Raw genomic sequence first — 12,362 nt, forward strand, 5'->3', positions numbered from 1 at the left:
AAATATTATTATATTATCATATAAATTTGGTCAAACTTGGTATACTTTGACTCTCCAAGATTCTTGAAATGACTTATAATTTAGGATGGAGGGAGTATTAATTAGAAGAAGGGGAGGCTGACGGCCACTAAACAATACAAGAGCAATAGCTCCTCCAAAAAAAAAAAAGAAGAGAGTCGCATTCTATACGACAGAAGCGCTAAATGCTTTGCACCGGCTAGAGTCCATGTCCTAACCTCGTCTTTGATCCTCGAAACCACCATAAACAAGGGTGACTCAGCTCCGTAAAAAATCCGAGCGTTGCGCTCTTTCCAGACTTCCCAGCGGACCAGCAAGGATCGCATGGCCTTTCGTGACAGGGATTTTGAACTCGAGACTCCTCTGTGATCATGATTTCCACGTTTCTATAGTCACACACAGCCGGCTGTCGCATCGGCTCGGGTCGCCATCCCTGTGCTGTTGTGACGTGCCCGTGCAAATTCCGGCACGTCCACCAAACCAATATTTTGTTGGTTCAAGGGCCATGACACGTGGGCCCGTTCAAGGGCCCATAGTCCCCAACGCAATACGCAAGCCCAGAGGGAGAGGAGAGCCCAGTTCGATCCGACCCCACCTCTCTCTTCTTCCTCTTCCTCTTCCCCTTCCCCTTCCCCTTCGACTCCGCCACGCCACCTCTCCCATCTCCATCGCCGCCTCCGCCGTGCGGCCCGATCCCCCGCCGTAAGCCTCGGAGGCTTCCTCTCCCCGTGGCCCGGATCGCGGGCGGGTAAGCGAACCCCTATTCCCTCCGCTGCTTCGTAGGGCGCTTCGCCGGCGACGAGCATCCGACAGGTATGCCAGCCTAATTCCCATCCCTTCCCTTCCTCTTCCTCCCGTGCGAAATCAAACACCCAAAACCCTGATGTGTACTATTCGATTTCGGATCTGACCATGTACTTACATGCTGAACTTGCAAAAAATTATCGCCTGTACATGTGTATACCCCATGTCCTATACTGCATCCGCCCCTGCCATGTCCCCAGCTTCTTAGCATGATTCGTGCTACTGTTATTTTTTCTTTTTTACTTTAGCAGTTTAGTTCTGTACAAATTCAGTATGAACTCTGAGAGGCTACATTTTCAGAGCTGATTCGTTGCTTTGCTAGGATATTGCGGGTGCCCTACGCACACATGCGGCCTTAGGTGATGACGAGCTTGCCTGAGAGGGGAGAAGCACCGTCATCCAATTCTTTGTGCAAGGAAGACACCGCACCTGCAACCTCGTCTTCTACCTCTGAGCACAAGGAAGATAGCAGCTCCAAGCAGCCAAAGATCTCCATCCTATCCAGCGTCTTCACGCCTCCTTTCACCATCTTTGAGGGCCAGCAGGATTCCACGTGCGATAAGAAGTCGCCAAAGTCCTCCTCAGGGTCCTATGGTTGGTCAAGGATTTTGAGGAGAATTGTGGGCAGCACCTCGATGTGGCGTCTTCTAGGATGCGCCAAGGTTCTGACCTCCAGTGATGTGTGGTTCCTTGGCAAATGCTACAAGGAGTCACCTGAGGAGTCGTCTGGCGGCTCAGATTCCGAAAGCGGGCATGCTGCATTCTTAGAAGATTTCTCTTCTAGAATATGGATCACTTACCGAAAAGGTTGGGCTTTTGTGGGACTACATTTCTGGTGAAAACTTATTTCATGGACACAGGTGGCTAGTTATTGACATGTTGCTTGTCTCAGGATTTGATGTGATATCTGATTCCAAGCTAACTAGTGATGTGAACTGGGGATGCATGGTCAGAAGCAGTCAGATGCTGGTTGCTCAGGTAAACTCTATTTCTTTGAAAGTGCCCCTCTATTGACCAGGGTGACCACTGCAGTTTTAAGTTGTAACAGACAAGTTATATTGGCCTTTGGGCAAAATTTTGCAGGCGCTGATTTTTCACCATCTTGGAAGGTCTTGGAGAAAGCCCCCAGAGAAGGTGAGATATATCACTTGACTATTCTGAATTTCTGATCTGTTAGAGGTTTTACCTATGCAAAGAAAAATGAGGAATTCTGCTCAGATATAGTAGGTGATGGAGCTCTTTAATTCTTAATGTAGGGTTGCTTATAATGATCCAATGTTCATATGCAGCCATACAACCCAGAATATATAGGGGTCTTACACCTATTTGGCGATTCTGAAGCTTGTGCTTTCTCTATTCATAATTTACTTCAAGCTGGAAAGGGTTATGGTCTGGCTGCTGGATCATGGGTGGGGCCTTATGCTATGTGCCGGGCATGGCAGACCCTTATCCGCACAAATAGAGAGCAAGCTGATGCTGTTGATGGGAAGGAAAATTTCCCTATGGCTCTTTATGTGGTTTCGGGTGATGAAGATGGTGAAAGAGGTGGAGCTCCAGTTGTGTGCATTGATGTTGCTGCTCAGCTTTGTTCTGATTTCAACAAAGGACAATCAACATGGTCACCTATTCTTTTGTTAGTTCCTCTGGTTCTTGGCCTTGACAAAATTAATCCAAGGTAATCAGCAAGCAACTAATTCCAATGCTTAATTTCAATGCTTTTGGGGTTCATATGGATCCATGCTAGGCTATCTGAATTTAAGAGTCATCCCAAGTTAAGCTTACCTGTACACACTTAACTTCTGTGCTACAAAACCTAAGGACAGTGAAGTGGGTTGGGACCTACTTTTGTAAAAATGACAAATATTGTGATATCATAATCCAACATGATGGGTTGTTGTATAGATGATTATTCTAAAGAGATAAACCAATCTTAAATTAGTTAAATCCATGCAGCCATCAATTAGACTTGGCGATGAATAAAGAATGCCCTTGAATTGTAGTTGATGGATCGATATGTAATTCAGTACTGTTTTAACTCTTTCCTGGCATTGAACTTTTTATCAGGTACATCCCATTATTAAAGGAGACATTTACGTTTCCTCAAAGCTTGGGCATTTTAGGTGGAAAACCAGGAACATCAACTTACATTGCTGGGGTACAGGATGATAGGGCGCTCTACCTAGATCCTCATGAAGTTCAGATGGTAAAACTGCTTACTTATTTATATTTGTTTAGCATGTAGAAGCATCTGTACTTCATAGACCACTAGAATCTAGTTATTTCTATTGGGAGGGGTGTATTGCGAGTCCTAAATTTCTAAGGTTGTGCCAATTGGATGGATCACTAAACTTGACAGCTGCACATTCAGGTCAAGGCATGCCCCAGTAATTCGCGATGACACGACATTTTGAATGTACTGTAGATTGTTGTTTAACTTTGCAATTATCATGAGAAATCAGCGAACAAACCATGTTCTATATTATAGAAGAAATTTTCATATGCAAACTTACCATTAATCTTTCTTAGTAGGAGTCAGTGCTACGCCTATGACTGAGCTATTTGTATCCCTTACGATCCCGAAGCAAGCAGTCTCATTAAAGATAATTGTGCTTGCTTGGATTGCTATTTTTCATCACTGCTCCAGAAAAATGCATACATAATGGATGAAGCATGCATTTTTAGTTACAGCAGTCGTAGTAATAGTGGAATTGCTCTCTTGTCAGGCAGTTAACATTGCACCAGATAACTTGGAGGCAGACACTTCCTCATACCACTGCAGGTACGTGCATTTTGTGAATGAAGTCTGATGAATGGAACTGCGTACTCTTCCTCCCTTGTATGCCCAAATGACGCCTGATTCATGTGTCTGCACTTGTGCAGTGTTGTCCGAGATTTGGCTCTAGACCAAATAGATCCGTCCCTGGCTATTGGTTTTTACTGCCGTGACAAAGGTGAACTGTTGTTCCTCAGACGCCTGTTGGGCTATGTTGAGTTTCTCTAATCTGATTCTCTTTACCTCTTTATGTAGATGGCTTTGATGACTTCTGTTCTCGGGCCTCTGAGTTGGTACAGAAGGCCAATGGAGCACCACTCTTTACTGTTGTGCAGTCAATCGTGCCATCGAAACAGATGTATAAACAGGATGATGGGCTGGGTTGTTCTGGCAGTAGCATGGCCAACCATGATGACCTTGATGGCTCTGGTGAAGCAGGAGAAGAGGAGTGGCAGATCCTCTAAGCGAGAGGAAAACCACCAGCATGTTGAGTCAAAAACCTTACGTTCAACACGTTGTCGGAATGCCCTTGTCTGTGTGTGAATACAGGAGATTATTTGTGATCTGAGAGGGTGTGGTAGTGTGGTGGGATGCCAGTGTCCCATAGGAAATGCTGAAAACATGACAGATGGAAATCCCTTTGTACCATACATGCACTGGGTTTATCATAACTATAAATGTATTTATTCCTTATTCGAATACCATTTGCTAGAGTCGCACCAGCCAAATTGTGTGATGTTGGGATGCTTCATTTGATCTCCTGAACTGGTTGCTGTCTGGGGAGTTACATCTGCCAAAAATGTGTGTTTTGTGTGGATACTGTAGATTTGGTATAATGCCAACTGTTCCTGAAGCTTTAATGGTTGCCAGTTTGTCGCAGAAGTCACTGCGAAGAAAGGCACAAAGCTGGCCAGAACGTAAAAGGGTTAAGAAAAGAACAAGTTCATGCTTCTAATGGGCATGGTTGAGCACGAACCAGTAACCCAGAGCCAAAGGAAGGCATCCATGTCAAACTGAAGCTGCAAGAGAAGAGTCATCTTGCTCCGGCATCACGCAATAGCTAATGGCCTGATATGATCGTCGTGGCATCATCGCTGCTCTGCCCAAGCCCAACTCCCTCCCTCTTTAAAAATTGCAAGCTGCAAGCCACCCTCTCGGCATCTCACAAGTGAAGTATCACTCTACTGGTGCTTGCAACTAACTTAACTTGCAGCAGGTAGCAGCAATGAAGCTAGCCACGATGAGGCTCCCCACCGTCCTGGTCCAGATCCTCCTCCTCCCAATGCTGCTCTGGATTTCTGCTGTCATCAAAGGTACATGTCGAGCTCTGTGTGTGAATCCGTATGCATGGCACGGGCTCATATTGGCATTTCTCAGGGGCGGACGCCGGCGGCGTCGGCGTGAACTACGGCACGCGGGGGACGACCCTCCCGGCGCCAGCCGACGTTGCGCGGTTCCTGGTCCGCGAGACCGTCGTCGACCGCGTGAGGCTCTTGGACGCCGACCCCGCCGTGCTGCGGGCCTTGGCCGGCACGGGCCTCGCCGTGGACGTGACGGTGCCCAACGGCGTGGTCCCACGCCTCGTGAGCCTGGCCTTCGCGCGGCGGTGGGTGCGCGAGAACGTGGTCCCCCACGCGCGCGCCGCCACCAACATCTCCCGCGTCCTCGTCGGCGACGAGGTCACCACCGAGGCCAACCGGACGCTGCTGCTCGCCCTCGTGCCGGCCATGCAGAACCTGCACACCGCGCTGGCCGCCGAGTCCCTCCACGGCCGTGTCAAGGTCTCCACCACGCACTCGCTCGGGGTCCTCACCTCCACGGAGCGGCCGTCCGCCGCCCGGTTCCGCGACGGCTACGACGCCGCCATCGTCAAGCCGCTGCTCCGGTTCCTCCGCGCGACGGCCGCGCCATTCATGGTGAACGCGTACCCGTTCTACGGCCTCACCAACGAGAACGACACGCTGGACTTCGCGCTGTTCCGGGTGAACTCCGGCGTCGTGGACGAGGGATCCGGGCTGGTGTACAGCAATATGCTGGACGCGCAGCTGGACGCCGTGCACTCGGCGATCCGGCGGCTGGGGTTCGGCGACGTGGACATCGCCGTGTCCGAGACCGGGTGGCCGTCGGCCGGGGAGGACTGGGAGGTGGGCGTGGGGAAGGACCTCGCCCGGGAGTACAACAGGAACGCCATCCGGCACCTCGGTTCCGGCGTTGGCACCCCGCTCATGCCCAACCGCACCTTCGAGGTCTCCATCTTCTCCCTCTTCGACGAGAACCTCAAGCCTGGCCCCGTGTCCCAGAGGAACTTCGGCCTCTTCCGCGGCGACATGACGCCGGTTTACGACGCCGGCATCTTCACTGATCCGGAGGTATGTATCATCACTGATATGACGATTCTTCAGTTTGTCTGCTAACAGTACTGGCTCATTGTTCATCTCGTCGGCATTAGATATCAAATAATTAATTATATATTGTTGCATGGATGCAGGTCGTTGAGCCGGTGAGCACGAAAGTGACACCGGCGCCAGGCCAGGAAGCGACGCCGGCAGCGACTGGGCGGCAATGGTGCGTGCCAAAGCCGGCGGCGGACGAGATGATGTTGCAGGAGAACATCGACTTCGCGTGCGGGCAAGAGGGCATCGACTGCGCCGCCATCCGGCCGGGCGGCGTCTGCCACGAACCGGACACGGTGCAGGCCCACGCCGCGTACGCCATGAACCTCTTTTTCCAGTCCAACGGCCACCATGCGTTCAACTGCGACTTTGGCCAGACCGGCGTCGTTACCACTGCTGATCCCAGTAAGATGGATCGATCGTTTAAGTTTTTCCATTATGCATGCGACCTTCAGAGATGAAGTGAATAACACTTGTGAAATTACGTCTTTAACATAGCATCTTTCATGGCAGGTTATGGAGATTGCATATTCATGTGAAAAGTAAAGAAACATCACATGACAAGATTTCTGTTTTTTTTTGGTCTTCCATACGTGTCAAATAGTATACTGTCCTTAGCGTAGTACTACATACAGAGCAGCTACGTAAATGAGCCCCATTGGTTCTGGAGCACTGTGTGCAACTTATAAACTCAACTAGTAACTGTACACTGTACTTTTTGCTACATTGGGAGAAGAACGTCTGCTTGGGCTGTTGCTCTGGCCATCTGATCTTTTACGACATCAACTTGTAGCTGCAAAGCTCTTGGATACTTGCTGCTACCAGTAGTGTGCAGGTCGATCGTGAAGTCCTCCTTGTTGACATGTATGTATAAAGTTAAATGTCATGCCAAAATTCGAGGAAATGGCCGTAACATATTTGGACATCTGATGATAAAGTTTGGGTGTTCTTTTTTGCTTGGTGTTTTTCTTACGAGTTTGTTTTCTGGAGTGCACAGGGCACAACCACACCACAGACCACACCACACGTTCTGTTTCTGCCTGTGCGTTTCGTTCTGGGTCCGAGCCATCCCCCGTCCGCCGTTTCGGGGTTTCCCAGTCTCCCACGCCCACCCCACCTCCCACCTCCAAGTCATCGCATCTAGGTCACCACCACCTCGCCGGCGCCGACCATGGCCGGGGACTGGCAGGAGCTGGGCCAGACGGCCGCCATCGGCCTCATCTTCGCCTTCCTCGTCGCCAAGCTCATCTCCACCGTCATCGCCTTCAAGGAGCACAACCTCCGCATCACGCGCTCCCCTCCGGCCTCCCCCACCGCCGCCTCCAGTTCCCCGCCGCGCCCGGACACCCCGGCGCCCCCGCAGCCCTCCCGCGGGGACGACGTCTCCAGCGACAGCGACTGGGAGGGCGTGGAGAGCACCGAGCTCGACGAGGAGTTCAGCGCCGCCTCCGCCTTCGTCGCGGCCTCCGCAGCATCCGGCACCAGCGTCCCCGAGGAGGCGCAGCTGCGGCTCTACGGCCTCTACAAGATCGCCACCGAGGGGCCCTGCACCGCGCCGCAGCCGTCCGCGCTCAAGCTCAAGGCCCGTGCCAAGTGGTAGATTCCAATCCCATCCCCTGTCTCTCTTGCTGAATTCCGCTGATTTACTTCGGATTTGGTCTCTTTGCCCACCTGTTCAGCTTAAGACTTAGTTTAGGATAACTTAAAATCACTGGCACGCTGCGTAGGAAGCAATCATAATATGATACTTCTAGCTCATGCATAATTCGTTAGTCATAATTGTTATGGATTAACTTATTATTCGTGCTAGTGTTGCCTGAGCATAGATTTACTTTGATTCAGATGTCCCTTGTCGTGTTTTTTTTTCCAATTATTAGCAAGAACTTGAGCACATATGTCTACTCTTGTATTTGCTTTCGCTCTGCCTGTGCTTGTTGGCTTTGAAAAGTCAGTTCAGTTTAGCACGTATCAATTTGTGATCTCATTATGCCAGGAATGCTTGGCATAAGCTAGGTGCTATGCCTACAGAAGAAGCTATGCAGGAGTACATCACAATTGTTCATGAGCTATTCCCTAACTGGGATGCCGGTTCAAGCATGGTAAATTCTATATGCCTTTATCAACCACAATCTCGCTGCAATCTGTGCAGTAGTCCTTATGACAGTTTTGTTTTATTCATGACATAATTTTAGAAAAGGAAAGATGAAGATAGCATGGCTTCCGCATCAGGTTCAAAGGGACCTATGGGGCCTGTGTTTAGCAGTTTGATGTACGAGGAAGACGAAGGAAATGAATCGTAAGTGTTTTTTTTTTACCTCATGGATGTCTTCTACCACAGTTTATGTGTTAGGTTTACTTTTGTGGATGTGACGAGTCATATGAAGTAAAATGGCATGCTCACTGTTTGATACAGCTTCAGCTATCTAATTACCGGTACCTGACTACCTGTGACTACTGTTTTTAAAATTGAAACACATTTAATTGTATATGCAGGGAACTTGGTGACATCCATGTTTCGGCGAGGGAAGGAGCGACTGATGACATACTAAAGCATCTGGCTGCTGGTGAGGACGTCAATGTGAGAGGTTTGTGTTTGTAATAGACTATGGAATATCTGATGCTTATGTGCTCTTTATAACCGTAGCTCATGCAGACATGGTTTGTTATCATGATTTTTGCAGATACTGAAGGTAGAACTCCATTGCACTGGGCTGTTGACCGTGGCCATCTAAGTGCTGTTGAAGTTCTTGCAAAAGCAAATGCAGATCTAAATGCTAAGGTATATTTGAAATGTTTGCATACTTATTGCATTCTATTTTTTTCACGAACACCGTACTTATTGCATTCCAAGTCATGGTTGAGTAATTTCCTGAGTGAGGGTGGAGCAATAGGAGCTAGTAATATACAGAGGCGGAGGCAGAGATCGGCTAAGGCCAGGGGGGTGACACAGTTAAAAGAGTCGTAATCCTGTCATAATATCGTAAACACCCCCCCCCCCTCCCCCCCAATATTTTTAGTAGCTGTGTACTGATTTTTGGGTCCAGGAGCCGTGCTGCAGCCCTGGGTGCCTAGGGCCTGCCTCCACCACTGGTCATATAGGTGAATGAAGTATGTTCAGTTTATTTGCATCTTAAACTACAATATTCACTTTAACCCTTGATTGCTGTCGGTATCTCAGCCTGCTGTGGCATCATAGAGCTGCAAAGTTGAGGTCATTTCCATATATGCGCCTAATGAACTGAACTTAAACTGTCTCTGCATTGTTCAGGACAATGAAGGACAAACGGCACTTCACTATGCTGTCGTTTGTGAAAGAGAAGACATTGCAGAATTGCTCGTCAAGCATCACGCTGATCTTCAGATCAAGGATGAGGATGGGAGCACAGCACGGGAGTTATGCCCTTCGAGCTGGTCTTTTATGAACCAGGCAAACTGACAACACGAATCAACTGGATATGTTGACGTCTTCTGCCAAGAAACATGCTGCCGTACATTAGCTGTATCCTAAGCTCATAGAACACTTGGTCGCGTGTTTTTTATGTGGACATCTGGTGTATCTGCTATCCTGTATAAAGCTTGGGAAATCAGACGAGCTGTGGACATCTAGTGTATCTGGTGTCCTGTACTATGAAAGCTTGGGAAATCAGATGAGTTGTTTTTATCGGCCTCATCGATTCGGTTGTCAGAACCAAAGTTAATGCAGTATTTAGTACTGGATGATACTTGCATTGCTTTACACAGAAGAAAATTGTACTAATGGATTTGTGCTGAACACCAATGATACATGGTTCATCAGGTTTGTTTGGAGCTCAGTGCAGAGTTGCTCTTTCTTTGTGTTGCCGCTTCATTGTGTGGAAGGCGCAGCGCAAGCGAGATAATGTAATCCACTGAGCATGATACTGCATCTGACACTATGTGCATCGATAAAGCAAGAAGAAACAGAAATTAAACAATTTGTATTGTTTGTTTCCTTTGTATTGGCTTTTCACAGTGTGGAAGGCACAGCACAAATGAGACAATCCCAAACAAGATACAGCAAAATGCAACGCAAGTATGATATTGCATGATTCTGAACATCTGTCAGACCAAGTGTACTGATAAAAGCAAGAAGAAAAACACAATTCATGAGTGGTACGTACGTTGTTCAAAAGAAGACTGGTACTATAAGCTAGCTAAGAACAAAAACCAAAGCCTAAACCTCGTCATGGTCGTCCTCGGTTCCATCCTCGCCGCCGGACCTCTGGTAGGCTCCGGAGAAGACAGAGTTGCAGACATCCTCCAACTCCTTGAGCTTCTCCACGTAGTCTTCCTTCTCGGCGTCCGGGTTGGCGTCGAGCCACTCATTCACCTCCCTCGCCGCCTCTTCGACCCTCTCCCTGTCGTCGCCGTCCATCTTGCCGCCCAGCTCGCCGTCGACGGTGCTCTTGACGCTGTAAACGTACGTCTCGAGCTGGTTCCGGGCGTCGACCTTCTCCTTAACCTTCTTGTCTTCCTCGGCGAACTCCTCCGCCTCACGGACCATGCGGTCGATCTCATCCTGGCTAAGCCGGCTGTCGTCGCTAGTGATGGTGATCTTCTCCGACTTGCCGGTGCTCTTGTCCGCCGCCTGCACGTGGAGGATGCCATTGACATCAACCTCGAAGGTGACCTCGATCTCAGGCTTGCCCCTGTTCCATTGTTCGCGTCAGATTACATGTCTAATTGGAGCATGCAAGATATAGATATTCATAAACAGATGAAAGTTGATTATATGTGGGACACCAGACCTTGGTGCTGGTGCGATTCCGGTGAGATCAAACTTGCCAAGAAGCTTGTTGCCCTTGGTCATGCTCCTCCCACCCTGAAAGACCCTGATGGTGACCGTGGTCTGCTTGTCCTGGTACGTGGTGAACACCTGCGTCTTCTTGGTCGGCACCACCGTGTTCCTGGGGATCAGGCTCGTCATCACTCCTCCGGCGGTCTCGAGGCCCAGTGTCAGCGGCGTCACATCAAGAACCACCACATTTGCATTGCCATTTTCCATTTAGAATAATGTTCAGGACCAACTTTAATTTCACTATGGTGAGGGGAGACGTATACATTTACCTTTTGTGTTGTCGTCAACCTCTCCGGACAGGATGCTTCCCTGCACGGCGGCGCCATAGGCGACGGCCTCGTCGGGGTTGACCCCGGTGCTGGGCTCCTTCCCGTCGAAGTAGTCCTTGAGCAGCTGCCTCACCTTGGGGATCCTGGTGCTGCCGCCGACGAGGACGATCTCGTCGATGTCGCTCTTGGCAAGGCCAGCGTCGGCCATGGCCTTCTTCACCGGCGCCATCGTTATAATATTTCACTTATTAGTCTGTTATAGTTTAGTACGTCTATTTGGCTCTCTTCTTCTACTTAAGACTTCAAGGACAAAGTGACAATTAGTAGGCGTTTATCTTGCAACACCTTACACTTATACTCATCGGGGATTCAGGGAACATATAGCAGACTGCATATGCATTGCATACGTTCTAGTTTTACTTTGTCTAATAATATATTTAATTTAGCTTACAAACTCCTCCACTAGAATTGTATGGCTGTGTTATATAGAAAAGAAGATTATGCCTGTAACTAGTGATTAGTCACAAGACTAGAATCGGCCCCCCCTTGAATTCTAACCAGGCTCCGCCACTGAATCCCAAGTAAGTGCATGGGAATTGTGCTGCTGTGCAAGGCAGGATCATGTTGACATTGTCTACAACCGGCTGCTCACATCTGATCGGGATAACACAACTTTTCTGTAGGTGTGGAGCCCAGAAGCTTCTCCGAATTTACCAAGAATTTCCATGGTCAGGTTCATCTCATCTTCGGTAGGCTTGATGAATAGTGCTATGTCATGGGCGTAGAGTGAAATACGCTGATTGGGGTTACGGCGAGATAGAGGTTGCAGCAGCCCCAATTCCCCTGCTTTGCTAAAAAGACCGTTTAACACATCCATGACCAAAATGAACAGCATGGGAGACAGGGGATCCCCTTGCCACAAACCACGCTGATGTCTAATTTCCTCGCCAGGTTGCCCGTTCACAAGGATTCGAGTGGATGCCGTGCGCAGCAAATTGGAAATAAGATTGTGCCAAGTCGAACCAAAGCCTAGATGAGCAAGCACTTCCATAAGAAAAGACCAAGAAACTGAATCGAACGCCTTCGAAATGTCAAGCTTGAGGAAAAGACTCGGTATCTTCTGATTATGGAGAAATTTAATGGTTTGCTGCACTAGGATAAAGTTGTCGTGTATGCAACGACCCCGAATGAAAGCACTCTGATTGACTGCTACCAAAGAATCAAGGAACGGAGCTAGCCGGTTAGCCATAATCTTGGTCACCAACTTAGCAAAACTGTGAAGAAGACTA

At 48.9% G+C, this 12,362-nt stretch overlaps 5 protein-coding genes across 5 annotated transcripts; 3 read left to right on the forward strand and 2 right to left on the reverse strand.

Moving 5' to 3' along the window:
• Positions 1-590: 590 nt before the first annotated feature.
• LOC117848536 (cysteine protease ATG4B) lies at positions 591-4,299 on the forward strand. Its single transcript, XM_034729980.2, has 9 exons — positions 591-831; positions 1,145-1,629; positions 1,715-1,800; positions 1,906-1,956; positions 2,112-2,497; positions 2,887-3,025; positions 3,546-3,601; positions 3,703-3,773; positions 3,851-4,299. The coding sequence occupies exons 2-9, from the start codon at positions 1,185-1,187 to the stop codon at positions 4,057-4,059; spliced, it is 1,443 nt and encodes a 480-aa protein (XP_034585871.1). The 5' UTR covers positions 591-831; positions 1,145-1,184; the 3' UTR covers positions 4,060-4,299.
• A 146-nt stretch (positions 4,300-4,445) lies between these two features.
• Positions 4,446-6,768, forward strand: LOC117848537 (glucan endo-1,3-beta-glucosidase). The gene is made up of 4 exons (XM_034729981.2): positions 4,446-4,908; positions 4,973-5,964; positions 6,084-6,393; positions 6,502-6,768. Exons 1-4 carry the CDS (start codon positions 4,821-4,823, stop codon positions 6,525-6,527), a joined length of 1,416 nt encoding a protein of 471 aa, XP_034585872.1. The 5' UTR covers positions 4,446-4,820; the 3' UTR covers positions 6,528-6,768.
• A 246-nt stretch (positions 6,769-7,014) lies between these two features.
• On the forward strand, positions 7,015-9,800 carry LOC117848538 (acyl-CoA-binding domain-containing protein 4). The gene is made up of 6 exons (XM_034729982.2): positions 7,015-7,584; positions 7,982-8,087; positions 8,181-8,284; positions 8,482-8,573; positions 8,670-8,767; positions 9,257-9,800. The coding sequence occupies exons 1-6, from the start codon at positions 7,160-7,162 to the stop codon at positions 9,422-9,424; spliced, it is 993 nt and encodes a 330-aa protein (XP_034585873.1). The 5' UTR covers positions 7,015-7,159; the 3' UTR covers positions 9,425-9,800.
• Positions 9,801-9,904: 104 nt separating this feature from the next.
• LOC117848539 (luminal-binding protein 8) lies at positions 9,905-11,011 on the reverse strand. Its single transcript, XM_034729983.2, has 2 exons — positions 10,755-11,011; positions 9,905-10,655 (listed from the first exon to the last, which is right to left on the reverse strand). The coding sequence occupies exons 1-2, from the start codon at positions 11,009-11,011 to the stop codon at positions 10,181-10,183; spliced, it is 732 nt and encodes a 243-aa protein (XP_034585874.2). The 3' UTR covers positions 9,905-10,180.
• Positions 11,012-11,044: 33 nt separating this feature from the next.
• On the reverse strand, positions 11,045-11,302 carry LOC140222320 (luminal-binding protein-like). The gene has a single exon (XM_072292499.1). It carries the CDS (start codon positions 11,300-11,302, stop codon positions 11,045-11,047), a length of 258 nt encoding a protein of 85 aa, XP_072148600.1.
• Positions 11,303-12,362: the final 1,060 nt, after the last annotated feature.

This window comes from Setaria viridis, chromosome 3 (genome assembly GCF_005286985.2).
Source record: "Setaria viridis chromosome 3, Setaria_viridis_v4.0, whole genome shotgun sequence".
Taxonomy (NCBI): Eukaryota; Viridiplantae; Streptophyta; class Magnoliopsida; order Poales; family Poaceae; genus Setaria; species Setaria viridis.